Source organism: Gossypium hirsutum, chromosome D08, assembly GCF_007990345.1.
Source record: "Gossypium hirsutum isolate 1008001.06 chromosome D08, Gossypium_hirsutum_v2.1, whole genome shotgun sequence".
Taxonomy (NCBI): domain Eukaryota; kingdom Viridiplantae; phylum Streptophyta; class Magnoliopsida; order Malvales; family Malvaceae; genus Gossypium; species Gossypium hirsutum.
In genome coordinates this window covers 6,738,878-6,757,731 of record NC_053444.1, presented here as the reverse complement: position 1 = coordinate 6,757,731, position 18,854 = coordinate 6,738,878, and the positions used below count along the sequence as shown (strand labels likewise).

Sequence of the window (18,854 nt, the reverse complement as noted above, 5' to 3'; positions counted from 1 at the left end):
GTGTTTTTTTTAAAAAATTTCCATATTTCTAAAATTTTCGTGTTTAAAAATTTCGTATTTTTAAAATTTTTTATTTTTTCAACAATTTCGTGTTTGTTGTTAAAAAAAGTTCATGGTTCAAAAACCGTGTTTTCAATGAAATCCCGGGTAAAAAAAATTTTCGGTGTTTCGGTGTTTTCAAATTTCTGTTCAAGAAATCTTCCGTGTTTTCAAAAAAATATTATGACTTTGTTTCCAAAGTGTCTGTCAATTTGGTGGTTAAATTAAAAACAAAAATGGGTTCTTATTTCAATCGGATCAAATAAATATTAAATTGAACTGTATTTTTGAAAATAAGACAACGCGCGTTTACGATATACCAATTTGGGCGCGCGAGGTGCTAATACCTTCCTCGCGCGTAACCAACTCCGACCCTAATTTCTCTGGATTTTACGGGACCTAAAATTGCCTCTTTTTTAGAAAAGTTTAAAAATAAATTTTTCTTCTGAAAGAGAATTTGTAGGTGCCGATCACACCTGGAAAAAGATCGTGGCGACTCCTTTTCAAATAAAGTCGAGATTCAATTTTCAAATTTTAATAATCACTTCAATTAGCGTCCGTACACCAATTTTTAGGTCGCTAAGCTGGCGACTCCACTCGGACAGCCTTTGAGAGTCGTGTCTGGAATTAAACTCGCGTTGTCAAAATTTCGAAGGTTCCTTGTTCAAATCAACATAGTCGTGATCCTCAAATTTTTGGTTTCGAAAAGTCATGCATTCGCATTATGTGTAAATATTTCTATCTCGTTTTGTCTTGTTTCAGCTTTAAATTTTTTTACTTTTGGTTAGCTTCTAAATAAACGTAAGGTTACAAGTTCTCCCACAACCGTGCACGTGCTTTATGTTGCAACATGAGCTCTATACCGGCTCCGTCCTGTTAGAAAGAACGCACGCCTTCGTGAGTTAACTCGTTCCTCGCACAGGCTATGAATACTTTCGGGTAATATACTTATGCTTTCGTGAGTTAACTTTTCCTCCCATAGGCATAAGTAAATGTATCCTCGAATTGATCTCGTAAGCCTAGATGGGCCATGACCGAGGCTCTGTACAATCTAGTAATACAGTGCAGACGATTCGAGTACTCACCTAGAACCAAAACCGCATATAGTGAACCATACGAGCTATCCAATTAGAGCCATGCTGAACCTCTGTCCGCTTATAGTCATCAAAATAAGTACACGGGGAAAATGCCTTTGCCTTCATTTACACGTTATGCAAAAATTGGATGGGTAGTTTAATTTTTTTAAAATTATATTGTTGGTTACTAACCAAGTTTGTTGTTTTACTTTTATTTTCATCATGCATCATAGGCATCATATTAGAAGGTGTGATAAAAGTGGTTGCCAAAAAACGAGTTTCTGATGGAGGAGTCAATTACACAAATAACCGAGAAGAATGCCGTGGTTCGGACTGGTCTCTAAAAATTCAGAGAGAAAAGGGGGATAGTCTAGTGGAAGGGTGTGTCGCTAATTTGCCCGAACATATAACTGTAAATGTTCGCCAAAATAACTTGAGGATTGGTTCGAATTTGGAATCAGTGGGATTCAGACACTAGAGACATTTTCACTGAGAGGTATGGAGATATAGCTCACCTGATCACCATCCGTGTAGACGAACAGTTGATTCAAGCCATGGTTCGGTTCTGGGACCCAGCTTATCAGTGTTTCACCTTCAATCAAGAAGACATGACTCCAACCATAGAAGAGTATGCTGCTTTACTCCGCATCGACAATGTACAATTCGGCAAAATATATGTGAAGGAGCCTAAGCCGATGACCTTCAAGAAAAAGTTAGTGAGACTGACAGACATGACTGATGCATGGGCCGAAAAAACAGATAAAGAAGAAGAATGAAACCATTTGCATTCCATGGTCCTCCCTACGAGATTTGGCTCTGAACCATCCCAACATGCTGAAAAGGGTAAATCTATTCGCTTTGGCCATTTACGGTTTGGTCATTTTCCCAAAAGTTCTCGGACATCTCGAAGTTGCAGTAGTTGATTTCTTCGAAAGGTTAAAACAAGGAATCAACCCTGTCCCGACCATCCTAGCCGAGACCTTCAGGTCCCTGAGTAGTTGTCGAAGAAAAGGGGAGGGACGATTTATCGGATGCGCGCAGTTGCTCAATGTTTGGATTTTGAGTCACTTCTGGAAGGTAGAGCGCACTCTATCCATATGTTTTCTAAAACATTCTCCCCGCTAGAAGCTTACCTCAATAAAGAATGGCCGAAGGAATCACCGAGCAACATTGGGTATCAGTTTTCAGAATCTTCGCGTCGAGAATATAACATGGAGAGCACCCTGGATCCGTCCTTCAGTTCTGCTATACAAATGTGGAAGCCAAGATTGGGTACCTTTACTCGGGTTATGGGGAGGAGTTGGATATGTTCCGCTATTAGTCCAAAGGCAATTTCTTCGCGACAATTCCTCCCGCAACTGGAGGATTAGCACAGTTCGAGTTCACTTTCGCGGGTGAAGGATATATGAAGAGAGTCCGAGACACTGCAAAGTATTGGAAGGAAATTCATTTCATGGAATTAGCTTTGTATGTTGATACCCTTACCCAAGATTACGACATATGGAGGAAACAACGGGTAAATAGTCAGCAAATCTCATCAACAAACTACACCATCCAGAATCCTTTCTCGGAGGAAACGCCGTCTGAGCTAGAAATGGCAAGACAAGAATTCGAACGAGAAAAGGCCAAGATGTCTCGGGACCTTAGTGCCCTTCAAGAAGAAAACTATCAACTGAAGATTGAAGTTCAGGTTGAAAGGTCCAGAACTAAAAAAGTACAAAGAGAAGCCGAGATTGTGAGAAACGACTTAAGGGACCTTCATTTGGAAAACAAGAAATTAAGAACACTATAAAGAATAGCGGGTTGGGCAAGTCGACAGCAGAATGGAAGGAAGAAATTAGCAATATCAATGGAGGAATGGAGTTTTGGAAGGGAAAAGCAAAGAAAGAAGAGGAAAAGGCTGCGCGCGCTGTGATAGAGTTAAGAAGGAAGAACGCCAAGTATGAATAGTGACTGTAAAATTGGCGAATAGTCAGTTTGAACATCAAGAATTAAAAGGAAAACACGAGATCTAGAAATATGCTGCAATCTCGTCAACAACAATTAGATAACCTCTTGAAGGCTCTAGAAGAAAAGAGTGAGCAGTACGATAGGGACACTCACGCGTATGAAGGAACTCTCAAAGAAAAAGAAATGCAACTGACTTCTTGATCAATAAAATTCGTAAAGCGGCTATGCAAGTTGTTCAATTATCAGATGAAGCCGAAGTTCTCAGTTGCCAATTCCCTCCGAGCCAAAGATCGAGCATATCAGAGTTTTAGAGTAAGTGAAGAAACAAGGCAATGTGGCTAGGAAATTTGTGTAACTGTTGGAAAATGAGAACTTTGTGTAATAGACTATGTTGATAAATGAAATGCCTAAATATGGGACTATCTTGAAATCAACACCAATTTCTTGCATTTCATTCATAACTTATATTCATTTGACATTCATGCATTCATTCATGCATCAATTCATTCATTGCATATCCCATACTCGTTCGCTGAGATTAAAGCGTACAATTCGCAGTTGCCAGACTTCAAGATTGGAACCACGTCATCCGTATAAAACGCGCCGACAAGCTAGAGTAATGGAGAATGAATTCAATGAGAGAATTGAAAGGATGGAAAGGGCTCAAAAGGAATTACAAGAGCAACTGGCCAAATCGCAACAAGAGACGAGAGACCTAATGGTGAGATCTCGAGAGGAATCGCTCGAGCAAAGAGATCAGATGGCTAAAATGATGGAGATGATGACAACTTTGGTCAAAGGAAAGGGACCCATGCAGAACTCCGATGTTATGGAACCTCGGTCAAGAATTCACAATGATCAGGATCCATTCTATCCCCCGGGATTCACTCCACCGCCCGCATATACAATACAAAGAGGGTATACTCAAGAGGAACCCACTAGCTTGGAACATCGACCTATGCCACCTGCTCCACCCACTAATTTGGGGCAAGGAATGTTAGCGTCGAACCCAGGGGCTAGTCCTGCTAATCCACTAGTTCCAGATCTGGATGACCCAGCAGAGGTAGCCAAGTTGAAATTGGATAACCATGACGCAAAATATAGGAGTCTAGAGGAAAGACTCAAAGCAATAGAGGTAGCCAAGGAACTCAGTTTGGTACCTGATCTAATTTTGCCTCCGAAGTTCAAAGTGCCTGACTTTGAGAAGTATGATGGGACAAGGTGCCAAAAGCACATCTCATTATGTTCTGTCGAAAGATGACCGGTTATGTGAACGAGGATAAACTACATACATTACTTTCAAGATAGTCTAACAGGGTCAGCTCTTCGGTGGTACAATCAACTTAGTAGAGAAAAGATTCGATCTTGGAAGGACTTGGCGTCAGCATTTTGCGAGCAGTACAAGCATGTATCAGATATGGTGCCAGACCGTATGACCTTGCAAATGATGGAGAAAAAGCCATCAGAGACCTTTAGACAGTATGCGCAGAGATGGAGAGACGTCTCAACTCAAGTGGAACCCCCACTAACAAAAATAGAGATAACCATTCTCTTTATCTATACTTTAAAGGCACCGTTTTATGACAAATTTGTGGGAAGTGCCACGAAAGATTTCGCGGATATTGTAATATCCGGTGAACTCATAGAGAATGCCGTCAAGAGCGGTAGAATGGAAGGATTAGAAGGCTCAAGAAAAGCAGCACCCTTAAGGAAGAAAGAGCCAGAAGCCTCATGGTGGGAACTGGGAGTCGTTACATTCCCAATTCGTATCCTAATCAACCCCGACCTCGAGATTATCCACCCTCGAATTTCCATTATCCCCCTCAAACCCCTTACTACCAAGCACCACATCCGTCCTACCCCGTATATGCCACGAACAACCAAAGACCCGTCACCACTTTCCCACAAACATGGTACCCGCCCAAAGCCAACCCAGAAACGAACCAAGACCATCAAGGCCTAATCCCGAGAGACCATAATTTACCCTCATCCCTGTGTCGTATGGGAATTGTACCTAAACTTTAGAAAAACAGCTAATTTCTCCCCATTACATGGCACCCCTTAAACCTCCATACCCAAAGTGGTACGATCCAAACCCTAGTTGTGCATACCACGCAGGGAACCAAGGCACTCTACTGAGAACTGTCTCGCTTTCAAAGAAGAGTTCAAGGACTCATTGACGCGGGTATCCTACGATTCGATAGTGCTAGTAACGCCACGGGGAACCCGTTCCCTAACCATACCGAGGGAATGTGAGCATAGTGGGGAAAGAGGATGAATGGAAGGTCAGAAGATGTGTGGCAGAAATAAGGACGCCTCTGCAGAAAATCTGGGAGGTATTAGTTAAGAAAGGATGCTCTGTCACTCTGATAGAGTTTTTGGAGAAGAAGGTCAAAGTTTTTGCAATTTTCATGGGATTGTTGGGCACGACATTCAGTCGTGCGAGGACTTTAAAAGGTTACTTCAAGACCGGATGAATAATAAGGAGATCAAGGTCCTTAACAAGAGTGAGATGCCAACGAAAGAGAAGTATGCGTCTCTGATAGCCAATCATCAGGGCCCCTTATAGTGCTGATCGACCGTTGGTAATTTATTACGATGCGATGAGAGAGCCATTGCAACCACAGATGGTATTTGAAGTACCATCTCCTTTCCCGTATAAGGACAACAAAACAGTACCGTGGAGATATGATGTTAATATCGTTACACCGGAAGTTGAAAAGTCCAAAGCCATAATTGAAGATGTTGGGGAGGTAGGTCATTTTACTCGAAGTGGACGATGCTATTCTAAAGAAATTGAACCGGTAAAGAAAAGTAGCGACTCGAAGCAAAAAGGGAAAGCAGTGATGCACGAGGTCGAAGTCGAGCAAGAAATTCCACCCGTGCAAGAAACTAAAAAGCCTGTGAATGAGGAAGAAGCTCAAGAATTCTTGAAATTTATTAAGCACAGCGAATATAGTGTGGTGGAACAACTGAGCAAGCAGCCAGCACGAATCTCAGTTTTATCTCTACTGTTAAATTCAGAGCCACACCGGAACGCTTTATTGAAGGTGTTAAATCAAGCTTACGTGGCCAACAACATATCTGTCGAAAAGCTTGATAGATGGGTAAACAATCTGAATGCGGACAACTTCATCTCTTTTAGTGATGATGAGATACCGCTAAATGGTAGAGGTTCGGTGAAAGCGCTGCATATCACGACCCGCTGCAAGGGCTACATAATACCGAACGTACTCATCGATAATGGGTCAGCATTAAATGTTATGCCATTGGCTACACTTTCCAGAATATCGATAGATTTGTCCTACTTAAAGCCCTGTCATTCCACGATAAGGGCATTCGACGGGACGAGGCGTGAAGTCATGGGAAAGATCGAAATCCCTTTGGAAGTGGGCCCCTATATCTATGAGGTCAAATTCCAAGTCATGGACATTACACCCTCTTATAACTGCCTTTTGGGAAGACCTTGGATTCATTCTGCTGGAGCAGTCCCATCATCCCTCTATCAAAAAGTGAAATTCATCATGGATGGCTGTTTGGTCACAGTCAAGGGCGAAGAAGACATCATCGCATCTATCTCTACTGATGCGCCATACCTGGAAGTAAGCAAGGATGCAGTGGAATGTTCCTTTCGATCCCTTGAATTCATCAATGCCACTTTCGTCGCTGAGGGAAATAGAATTTCGATGCCAAACTGTCGAGAAATACCAGAATGGGTGTCAAGTTGACCGTAGGAAGGGGAGCTCGTGCGAGAAGAGGTTTAGGGAGACATCTGCAAGGAATAGTGAGGGCTTTAAAGCCAGTGCACCACAAGGCCCGATACGGTTTGGGGTTCCAGCCTGACATGCGCCAAAGAAGAAGACAGTGGAAGAAGGATCAAGAGATAAGAATTGCAAGAACTTTGGGCCGAGAACCAGAATGGGAACCAATAGAGTACCCTCCTTTGTAAAAAACATTTACATCTGCGGGAATGATGTACCCTGGACAAGAGGATCCACGAAACATGCTGGGATTAATTGAAAAGGATTTTCAGAATGCTAGTATAAATGTCATTGACAAAGAAGCTGGTGCAAGTAAAGATGTCTCGAGGATACGCCCTTGCCCTCCTGGTTTCATGTTGAACAATTGGATTGCTGAGGAGCTTCTTGTAGTTTATAAGCCTTCAGAGTAATGCCAAACATCAACCTTCTATTGTGTCCTTAGATATAATAGAGTTCTTTTGTAAGAGTTTGCATTCGCTCTTTATCATTTAAATGAATTTCAATGAAGATGTATTTTGTCATGATTTTTCGCATTATCACTAATTTCATAATCATTTTCTCATTTCATAGCCTATCCTTACATTTGCCTCATTGCCATGACATAACATTTTGTTTGTTGTTTCCAATACTTGGATGTCCCCCGATAGCTTCCTTTTCCATTCAACTTTCAGGTGCTCAGATATTGACGACATGAATAAGCCCGTTACGAATCTTGAAATTGATGTTGAGAAGGCTGTTTGCTTAGGAGAATTTGAAGCCGAAGAAAATGCTGAAGATTATGTCTCGTCTCCTGAATTGTTAAGAATGGTGGAACAAGAGGATAAACAGGTTTTGCCTCATGAAGAATCTGTAGAAACAATAAATTTGAGCACTAAAGAGAGGAAACAAGAAGTGAAGATTGGGACTTCTATTTCAGAAAGTACCAGGCGTAGTTTGATCACTTTACTCCGCGAATACAAAGATGTTTTCGCGTGGTCATACCAGGACATGCCAGGGCTAGATGAAGATTTAGTGGTCCATAAGCTCCCATTAAAGCCAGAATGCAAGCCCATCCAGCAAAAATTAAGACGGATGAGGCCCGAAATGCTGTTGAAAATAAAAGAGGAAGTCAAGAAGCAATTTGACGCTGGCTTCCTACAAGCCTCCAAATATCCAGAATGGGTGGCTAACATAGTCCCGGTACCAAAGAAAGATGGAAAAGTACGAATGTGCGTGGATTATCGTGACCTGAATCGAGCAAGCCCAAAAGATAATTTTCCCTTGCCACATATTGACACGTTGGTGGACAACACAGCAAAACATTCATTGTTTTCTTTCATGGATGGATTCTCGGGGTATAATCAGATCAAGATGGCTTCTGAGGATATGGAAAAAACTACCTTCATAACAATGTGGGGAACGTTCTGCTACAAGGTGATGCCATTCGGGTTAAAGAATGCTGGGGCAACATATCAGAGGGTTATGGTGACGTTATTCCATGACATGATGCATAAAGAAATAGAGGTCTACGTCGATGATATGATTGCTAAATCTCGAGGAGAAGAAGAGCATGTAATGAACCTCAAGAAGTTGTTCAAAAGGCTGAGAAAGTTTCAGCTAAAGCTTAATCCAGCCAAATGTACATTCGGGGCTACCTCGGGAAAGTTGCTAGGCTTCATTGTTAGTGAAAGAGGTATCGAAGTTGATCCAGATAAAATAAAAGCCATCCAAGAATTACCACCTCCGCGCACACAAAAGGAAGTTAGAGGATTTTTAGGGAGATTAAATTACATCGCCCGATTTATCGCTCAACTTACCAACCAATGCGAGCCAATCTTTCGGCTTCTTCGAAAACATAACCCGGGAGAATGGAACGAGAAATGCCAAGTGACCTTTGATAAGATAAAACAATATTTGTCCAGTCCTCCAGTGCTAGTACCGCCAACTCCGGGAAGACCATTAATTTTGTATCTGACAGTGTTCGAAAGTTTAATGGGTTGCGTACTGGGACAACATGACGAGTCAGGAAAGAAAGAAAAGGCGATCTACTGCCTCAGCAAAAAGTTCACTGAATATGAGGCAAAATATACGTCCGTTGAGAAATATTGTTGCGCTCTGGTTTGGGTAGCTCGGAGACTCAGACAATATATGTTGTATCACACGACATGGCTAATTTCAAAGCTGGACCCAATAAAATACATGATGGAATCGCCGGCACTATCAGGAAGAATGGCACGATGGCAGCTCCTCCTTTCGGAATATGACATTGCCTATGTAAGTCAGAAGTCAATAAAAGGGAGCGCAATAGCTGACTTCTTAGCAACTCGAACGACAGAGGAATATGAGCCTTTAAGATTCGATTTCCCAGACGAAGACTTAATGTGCATCACAGAAATAGAATCTGAGTCATCAAAGAGAAGTCATGGAAGATGTGCTTTGATGGTGCGTCAAATGCTTTAGGGCATGGAATTGGAGCAATCCTGGTATCACCAGATGGGAATCATTATCCGTTCACTGCAAGACTGAACTTCTTCTGTACCAATAATATCGCAGAATATGAGGCCTGTATCATGGGGCTTCGTGCAGCTATCGAACGAAACATCGAGATCTTGGAGGTGTACGGGGACTCAGCCCTAGTGATTTACCAAATCTGTGGAGAATGGAAAGTGAGGGACTCAAAATTGATTAAGTACAGCGATTTAGTGGCTGGATTGATCAAGGAATTCAAAGAAATAACTTTTCATTACTTCCCACGAGAAGAGAACCAACTGGCTGATGCCCTAGCCACTTTGGCTTCAATGTTCAAAGCAAGTAGAGAAGCAGAAATAATGCCCCTCAAAATGAGCATATACGAGGTCCCTGCACACTGTTGTAGCATTGAGAAAGAAGTAGACGGACGGCATTGGTTCCATGATATCTTAGAATATATCAAGAATCAAAGGTATCCCGAACAAGCGAATGAGAACGATAAAAGAACAATTAGAAGAATGGCAGCGGGATTTGTTCTTGATGGGGATATCCTGTATAAAAGAGGAAAGGATCAGATGCTTTTGAGATGTGTGGATGATGTTGAAACCAGAAAAATACTTGAAGAGGTCCATGAGGGAATTTGCGGAACGCATGCCAATGGTTTCAATATGGCCAGAAAGATCATGAGACTCAGTTATTATTGGCTGACAATGGAAAGTGACTGCATCAATTTTGCCAGAAAATGCCACAAATGTCAAATCTACGGCGATAAAATTCATGTAGCCCCTTCACCCCTTCATGTCATGACTTCTCCGTGGCCTTTTTCTATGTGGGGCATGGATGTCATAGGTCCAATTTCTCCAAAAGCTTCAAATGGACATCGATTCATTTTTGTGGTTATCGATTACTTCACAAAATGGATTGAAGCCGCTTCGTTTGCCAATGTGACGAAGACTGCAGTGTGCAAGTTTTTGAAAAAGGAAATCATTTGCCGATATGGTTTGCCTGAAAGAATCATCTCAGATAATGCCACGAATCTGAACAATAAGATGATGAAAGAAGTGTGCGAGCAGTTCCAAATAAAGCATCATAATTCCTCGCCCTATCGCCCAAAGATGAACGGGGCTGTTGAAGCAGCTAACAAGAATATTAAGAGGATCATTGGGAAAATGACTGAGACATATAAAGATTGGCACGAGAAACTTCCATTTGCTTTGTTTGCATATCGCACATCTGTGCGAACATCTATGAGAGCAACTCCTTTCTCTCTAGTCTATGGAATGGAAGCTGTGCTACCTATCGAGGTTGAGATCCCCTCTCTGCGAGTATTGATGGAATCAAAGTTAGAAGAAGCAGAATGGGTTCGAGTTCGATATGATCAGTTGAACCTCATTGAAGAAAAACGTCTAAGGGCAATTTGTCATGGGCAAATGTACCAAAAGAGAATGATCGCAGCCCATGACAAGAAGGTACAACCAAGAGAGTTCCATGAAGGAGAACTCGTTCTGAGAAAGATTCTCCCAATACAAAAAGACCTGCAAGGAAAATGGGCACCAAATTGGGAAGGACCATACGTTGTAAAAAAGGCATTCTCAGGAGGAGCTTTAATCCTTACCGAGATGGATGGGAAGGAGTTACCGAATCCGGTGAATTCGGATGCGTTGAAGAAATATTATGCTTAAGATGAAAACCCAGAAAGGGCATCTAAAAAAAAAGGGGGCAAAAACCCGAAAAGGGCGTCTTGATTAGTACAAAAAGATTAGGATGAAAACCCGAGAGGGCGTCCTAATGAAACAAACCTGGCGGTCGAACGATAGGTCAAGTAGTAAGACTACAGTATTTGAAGCACTTCTGAAAGTTCGAAATTTTCTACGCAAGAAGCCATACTCGAAAAGATTATTGATTGAGGAACGTGGAAGAGTTCATGTGTTGAATATCTAGAGCATTTGTATCCGTTGAATACGACCTTTTCTTTCTTTTTGACATTTTTACTCTCATTGGTTAACTTTCTTTGTTTGCCACACTTGAAATAAAGGAATATGAGATATCCTTTGTGTCCCTACCTGACCATTTTCATGCATCTCATTATGTGTTTATTTAATGATAAATAGTGAAATGACATACTCTAAACAAAAGAAATGTCAAGCATTACCCGGATAAGAATTTGATAAGTGCAAGATCTTCAAAGCAAGAACAAAGTTTAACCAAGGGCAAAAATGGTGATATCTGAGAAACGTCGATTACTCGTAAAGCTCGAAGACAGGTATGAGGCCTGAAGAGAAGGTCGAGAATCAAAGCAATGAACGCAGATCCTCAACAATCATGGCGAAAATGACATACGACCAATATGCTTAAGGAGCACTGCATAATCATGTAGGCATAAAGGCATTTAAGACAAACATGTGCATATCATGATGACATCATGCATGGCATATACAGGTAATCCAGTAAAGCAAGAAATCTTGAATGAGAGTCGCACTGAATCAAAGGAAAAGATACCCGAGTTCTACCAAAGGATTGGTTTTGGTATTTTGATGTTTAATATTCATGCTTTCCAAGGAAAATCAACTCATATTGCGAGAAATGAGTTGAGCCTCAAGACACGTTGAGGTATTTTTAAATTTTTTTAAAAAAATCAACTCATATTGCGAGAAGTGAGTTGAGCCTCGGGGCACGCCGAGGTATTTTTAGTTTATGTTTTAAATTGACTCATATTGCGAGAGGTGAGTTAAGCCTTTTAATTTTTGTTTTTCAAAATCAACTCATATTGCGAGAAATGAGTTGAGCCTCAAGACACGTTGAGGTATTTTTAAATTTTTTAAAAAAATCAACTCATATTGCGAGAAGTGAGTTGAGCCTCGGGGCACGCCGAGGTATTTTTAGTTTATGTTTTAAATTGACTTATATTGCGAGAGGTGAGTTAAGCCTTTTAATTTTTGTTTTTCAAAATCAACTCATATTGCGAGAAATGAGTTGAGCCCCAAGACACGTTGAGGTATTTTTAAATTTCAAAAAAAAATCAACTCATATTGCAAGAGGTGAGTTGAGCCTCAGGGCACAAGAGGTATTTTCAATTTCAACTTTTCAATTTCTGTTTTTCAAAAATCAACTCATATTGCGAGAGGTGAGTTGAGCCTTTTAATTTCTATTTTTCAAAAACCAACTCATATTGCGAGAGGTGAGTTGAGCCTTTTTCTATTTTTCAAAAAATCAACTCATATTGCGAGAGGTGAGTTGAGCCTTTTGCAAATTCTGTTTTCAAAAATCAACTCATATTGCGAGAAGTAAGTTGAGCCTTGGCTCACGTGCTGAGCTATTTTCAATTTCTATTTTTAATGTCTAGTTTTAAAGAGTCAATTCATATTGCGAGAAATGAGTTGAGCTCAGGATCACATGCCGAGTAAAGAATAAAGATTGGACAATTGAACAAAATTTAGTGCTTTTAAGTCTTTGCACTATCCTTGTTTCACAATAATGAGCAAAGAGGGGTAGTTGTAAGCACTAAATTTTTATCCGACTAGAATTTGTGTTTAATTTTCAAAATTTCAAAAAAAAAAATTTTAAAAAATAAAAATTGCATTTTGACCCCTAAACTTTTCCTAAATTTCATTTTGACCCTTAAACTTTCTTTAAATTTCACCTAGACCCCTAAACTTTCATTAAATTTCATTTTAATCCTAAATTTTCTAAAAATTACATTTAGCCCCAGAAGTTTTGCTGCATTTGTGATTTGGTCCTTCAGACAGGTTACGTGATTTGGGGCACCCACTTCCCAGATTTTCAGGCCACAAACATGGGTGGCTGCTCCTTCCCCACTTGCTACCTGCAAAAAAGAAGCAAAACCAACTATAAAAAGGAGTTTAAACTCCAAAAATCAAAAGACCCCCACGAATCAAAAAAAAAGAGAAAAAGAAAGTTTCAAAAAAAATTTCAGCAGCAAAAAAGAAAGAGGAGAAAGAGAAGAGGAGAGCCCGACCACAGCCACCGAGGGCGGAGGAGATCGACGCAAGTGGCAGCGGCGGTGAAAGAGGCTAGAGCCGAAAGAGGGAAGGAAGAAGAAGAGAAGAAAGAAAAAAAAAAGAAAAAAGGGGAAAGAAAAAAGAGAAAAAAATAAAAAATAATATATCGGGTCGACCCGACCCGGATTCAACCCGCGAACCGACCCAACAGGCCCAGCAGTAGCAGGCCTGCCCAAAAAAAACCAAAGCAAAAAAAAGCAGTAAAAAAAGAAGAAAGAAGCAGAAAAAAGAAGAAGAAAGAAGCAGCCCAAATGCAGGCCCAGCGCAGCAGCAGGCCCAGCAGGCCTGCCCAAAAAAAAACCAAAGCAAAAAAAAAGCAGCAAAAAAAAGAAGAAGAAAGAAGCAGAAAAAAGAAGAAGAAAGAAGCAGCCCAAATGCAGGCCCAGCGCAGTAGCAGACCACCCACACCAGCAGGCCAGGCCCAAGCCAGCAGCCCAACCGGCCAGCCCAGCAGAAAAAAAAGAGAAAAAAAGAAAAAGAGAGAAAAAGAAAAAAAGAAAAAACAAGAAAAAAAGGGGTTCAATTTTGTGTTACCCGTTCGGCGAAGCTTGTGTCTCGAGATTTTTCGGTAATTTCGTTTTTTTAATTTTAATTTAATGCTCGTATTTTCTTCCGTTTTAATATTATTAGTATTTTATGCATTTTTATATTTTGGCATTTATATTTTTAATTTAATTTAATTTAATTCAATTTTTATTTTATTTTATTTTAAATACTTTGAATAAATAAGGCAACGAATCGATTTAACATGAACTCGTTGATTTCATCGCTATGTTGGGTGAATATCACCGATTCGCGTTAAAATCGATACACCCTTTTAAAATCGAAAAATATTCAAAAAAATTCGTATTTTCAAAAAAAAATCTTCGCGTTTCGAAATTTTCGTGTCTTCAAAAAAATTTCTCGTGTTTTCAAAAATAAGGTAACGAATCGATTTGACACTAATTCGTTGATTTCATTGCTATATTGAGTGAATATCACCGATTAGTGTTAAATGCGATACGTGCTTAATGAAAAATCAGAAAAATTTTCGTGTTTTCAAAAATTTTCGTGTTTTCAAAAAATTCCATTTTTCAAAATTTTTCGTGTTTTTTTTAAAAAATTTCCACATTTCTAAAATTTTCGTGTTTAAAAAATTTCGTATTTTCAAAATTTTTTATTTTTTTCAACAATTCTCGTGTTTCACAAATTCTCGTGTTTTAAAATTTTTTATGTTTTAAAAAATAAATTCCTCGTGTTTCAAAAAAATTGTCATGTTTTAAAAATTTTCATGTTTCTAAAATGTTTGTATTTCAAAAAATCCTCGTGTTTTCAAAAATTTTCATGTTTAAAAAATCTTCGTGTTTTCAAAATTCTAGTGTTTCAAAATTTTTCATGTTTTCAAAAATTTCCCCTGTTTTCAAAAATTCTCGTATTTTGAAAATTTTCTTGTTTTCAAAAAAAACTTTCGTGTTTTATAAATCTCCGTGTTTTCAAAAAATTCTCGTCTTTCAAAAATTTTCGTGTTTTCAAAAAATTAACCTTGTTTCATAAATTTCCGCGTTTCAAAAAAAAATCCTCGTGTTTCATAATTTATCAAAATTTTTGTGTTTTCAAAATAAAATTTTGTGTTTTAAAAAAAATTCTCATGTTTCAAAAACTGTCGTGTTTTCAAAAATTCCCGTGTTAAAAAAAATTTGTGTTTTCGTGTTTTCAAAAAATTTTCGTGTTTCAAAAATCTTCGTGTTTTCAAAAATTATTATTTTGTTTCAAAGTTCTCGTGTTTAAAAACAAAAAAAAAGGGTTTTCTCAAGTTTCAATCGGATCACAATTAAATATTAAATTGAACTTGTATTTTTGAAAATTAAGACAACGCGCGTTTTACGAGATACCAATTTTGGGCGTCGCGAGGGTGCTAATACCTTCCTCGCGCGTAACCGACTCCCGAACCCTAATTTTCTCTGGATTTTTACGTGGACCTAAAATTGCCTCTTTTTTAGAAAAGTTTAAAAATAAATTTTTCTTCTGAAAAGAGAATTTTGTAGGTGTCCGATCACACCTGGAAAAAAGATCGGTGGCGACTCCTTTTCAAATAAAGTCGAGATTCAATTTTCAAATTTTTAATAATCACTTCAATTAGCGTCCGTACACCAAATTTTTAGGTCGCTACAGAAGATGAATGCAAATTGACAAGAAATGGAGCTTTTCGAGAGTCCTTCACATCCCAAGTAAAAGAATTTATCTTTGACAAATCAATTTCGTGCGAGTTTAGCTTCGAAATAACTGATAATTAAAAGGTAGAAGGGAGTTGGAATGTATTTTTCCATGTGAAAACAAAAAATTGAAAACGGCATAGTTTTGGGTGTTAATAGACCCACTTACCATATCTGCAAGAACAGGAAAAACTAACATCAGCAACCTCTTTCAGTTAATAATTTTTTTTCGATAGTTAAGGTTGCCATGGTTTAATCCTAATCACTACAATTGAAGGAAGCCATTGACCAATCAATTCCAAGTTCGTTGCTGTGTCAAGTATCGTCTTTAGTGGACATTCAAGGACTACATTGGGCCTCCATTTCTTCACTTCAAAGTCCATCTTTGAATTTTTATTTTACTTTTCTCATATATTGACAAAACAACTTAGAAAAAACCAATGCAAGAAATCCTGACTCTGACTCTTCAACTTAAGTTCAATTCATGCCAGGATTTTACTTCTCCCCCACTTCTGACCAAGTAAAAAAGTCAGATTAGTTCTTTGAATGTAAGGTAATATTCTATCTCCAAGATTCAATTTTTATTTTCATGTTCATCCCATTACTGAACCCCAATGTCTACATCATTCTTTGGTATCATAGTCTTCAGTTTGCAGGATTTTCATGCCTAGATCTGATTAAAAAGTTGGGGTTTTTTTTCTTGAAGTATTATGCTGGTATTGTTCTGAAATTTATTTTATTAATTGGGTTTTTTTTTTATTTGCTCTTTGGTTCTTCATTTCATTGTTTTCAGCTTGAAAGCTAGGATCTTTTGGTGTGAAAAAGAACTCGCATTTGGGCATTCGGGATGGTTTTTAGATAGAGAAACAACATTGGGTTGCTTAAGCTCTGATAGTACCAGAAACGTTAGGTTGATTAGGGTTTTTGATGTTTAATAGCTATGGCTGGTTCTGGGATATCATCTGAATCTGGGTCTGGGGCTTTCCGTGATGATGAGAACTGTCACAAACAAGTGTCGCCTATAAGGGGTGGTGGGTCGAGGAATACAAGCCCATCCGGTCGTGTAGGGTCGAGGAACACTAGTCCCTCTAGGCAGAAGGTGATAAAGACTAAACCACGGGGTTTAGATGAGGAAACAGTTGCTACATTTGGTAAGGTGGTTCATCCTGATGTTCAAATGGAAGATAACATATGGGCAATGTTGCCTGAGGACTTACTGAATGAGATTTTAGCAAGGGTTCCCCCATTTATGATATTTCGGCTTCGTTCAGTTTGTAAAAGATGGAATTTGATACTTCAAGATCATAGTTTTCTTAAGTTTCATTCACAAGTGCCATCACATGGGCCTTGTTTGCTTACATTTTGGAAGAACTCACAGACTCCACAATGCTCCGTGTTTAGCCTGCCATTAAAAACATGGTATCGAATTCCCTTCAATTTTTTGCCTCAGTGGGCCTTCTGGTTGGTTGGCTCTTCGGGTGGTCTAGTTTGCTTTTCTGGACTCGATGGTCTAACATTCAGAACTTTAGTATGTAATCCTCTTACGCAAACTTGGAGAACACTTCCAAGCATGAACTATGACCAGCAAAGACAATTGATTGTGGTTGTGGATCGAACTGACAAATCATTTAAAGTTATAGCGACTAGTGATATTTATGGTGATAGGTCACTCCCCACTGAAGTTTACGATTCAAAGATTGATAAGTGGACAGTTCACCAGATAATGCCTGCAGTTAATCTTTGCTCCTCGAAGATGGCGTATTGTGACTCCAGGTTATACTTGGAAACCCTTTCACCGCTTGGCTTGATGATGTATCGACTGGACTTGGGATATTGGGAACATATTCCAGCAAAGTTCCCTAGATCTTTGTTAGATGGTTATTTGGTTGCTGGGACACACAAGCGCCTGTTTCTGGTTGGAAGAATTGGTCTCTATAGTACTTTACAGAGTATGAGAATTTGGGAATTGGATCATGCTAAGATTATGTGGGTAGAGATAAGTAGAATGCCACCCAAGTATTTTCGAGCTTTATTGAGGCTATCAGCTGAGAGATTCGAGTGCTTTGGACAGGATAATCTTATCTGCTTCACATCTTGGAACCAAGGGAAGGGCCTTCTTTATGACGTGGATAAGAAGGTTTGGTCTTGGATTGCCGGCTGTGCTCTTCAGTCATTCAATAGTCAAGTTTGTTTCTATGAGCCAAGATTTGACGCCTCCGTCCATTGAGCTGAAAATCTTCCCAAGGAAAAGTGTGTTTGTTAGTTGTCCAGAGGTTAAGTTCCGGCAGAGGGTATCTCTTTCTTTTGTAAGAAAGGGATTGTGCATCAAGTGGTTATGTTTTGATTCCATTTGGAACTCGATGATGCACATTGACACCAGGCAGAAATGTACTTTGATGAGAAGATGACGCCCTGGGCTTCTTGAAGGTGTGCATATCATGGGATTATATATTAGAGAGGAATTGTAAGAGATGATTTTGCACTTGAGCTCTTAGTTGATATATGGCACATAGGAAGTTTCGTTTCACAGTATCATTTTAATTCCTTGCCTAATGGTCTATATATCCTGATGGCTGATTCTTCACCACAGACAGCTTGTACACATTTTCATTTTTTGTAGAATGATTTTCCTCCCTTTTATTGACGTAGGAACTCTTTTAAATAGTTTATACTTAATGTGCAAAAAGCTGGTCATTGATGTGAACGGTCTAGGTTTTACTCATGAACTTGAGTTGGGCCATGTCTTGTATGTAACATGCAAGTTCCTGTCCACAGTGGCCTATTAGCTCAGTTGGTTAGAGCGTCGTGCTAATAACGCGAAGGTCGCAGGTTCGAGACCTGCATGGGCCACCTATTTTAAATTTTTATTTTTATTTTCTGCAACTCTGTAAATTTAATTTGGGCTTTTTCTACTGTTTGGACCTCTCTGTCCCAATTGGTTTTGTTTAGTTTCCCCATAGTAATGATTTGTTAATCCAAAGGCCCAATTGTTTTTCCACCCAAAACAAAAATATTCTTTATCGAAAAAAAGTTCGATATTTTTATGGTAAATTACACTCAAGGTCATTAAATTATTAGTAAGTTTATATTTTGGTCACTTTTACTTTAAAAAGTTGCAAAATGACTATTAAGCTATTTGAAAATTTTCATTTAAATTACTGAGTTGTTAAAATTGATATTGTATGGCATTCTTTGTTCACATTGTTTGCACTGACAGAAAGCTCTTCATCCCTTTTTTTTCTATGGTTCAAGTTTTTTCATGAAACAACGTTAAACGTCACAAATTTGCAAACTAAAATCCAAACAACTTTTTTCTTTGATCTTTGACATTGACCGTTAGATTGACTTGGATCTAAGATATGCTCTCCT

General features: G+C 39.1%; 1 protein-coding gene, 1 non-coding gene and 1 pseudogene across 3 annotated transcripts; all 3 read left to right on the top strand.

Annotated features, from left to right (window-relative positions):
• The first annotated feature begins 7,624 nt into the window (after positions 1-7,624).
• On the top strand, positions 7,625-10,956 carry LOC121220244 (uncharacterized; annotated as a pseudogene).
• A 4,709-nt stretch (positions 10,957-15,665) lies between these two features.
• Positions 15,666-18,129, top strand: LOC107937998 (F-box/kelch-repeat protein At5g15710). Of its 2 annotated transcripts, none has more exons than XM_041099695.1 (2): positions 15,666-16,033; positions 16,279-18,129. In XM_041099695.1, exon 2 carries the CDS (start codon positions 16,426-16,428, stop codon positions 17,710-17,712), a length of 1,287 nt encoding a protein of 428 aa, XP_040955629.1. In that variant the 5' UTR covers positions 15,666-16,033; positions 16,279-16,425; the 3' UTR covers positions 17,713-18,129. The 2 variants fall into 2 exon arrangements, with proteins under 2 accessions (XP_040955629.1, XP_040955628.1); XM_041099694.1 differs by having other exon boundaries at positions 15,668-16,038.
• A 132-nt stretch (positions 18,130-18,261) lies between these two features.
• On the top strand, positions 18,262-18,335 carry TRNAI-AAU (transfer RNA isoleucine (anticodon AAU)). The gene has a single exon. It is a non-coding gene; the product is annotated as a tRNA-Ile (tRNA).
• The last annotated feature ends 519 nt before the right edge of the window (positions 18,336-18,854 follow it).

Excerpts from the sequence above, each read along its gene's own strand:
- LOC107937998 (XM_041099695.1), top strand. The coding sequence starts at position 16,426 with ATGGCTGGTTCTGGGATATCATCTGAATCTGGGTCTGGGGCTTTCCGT.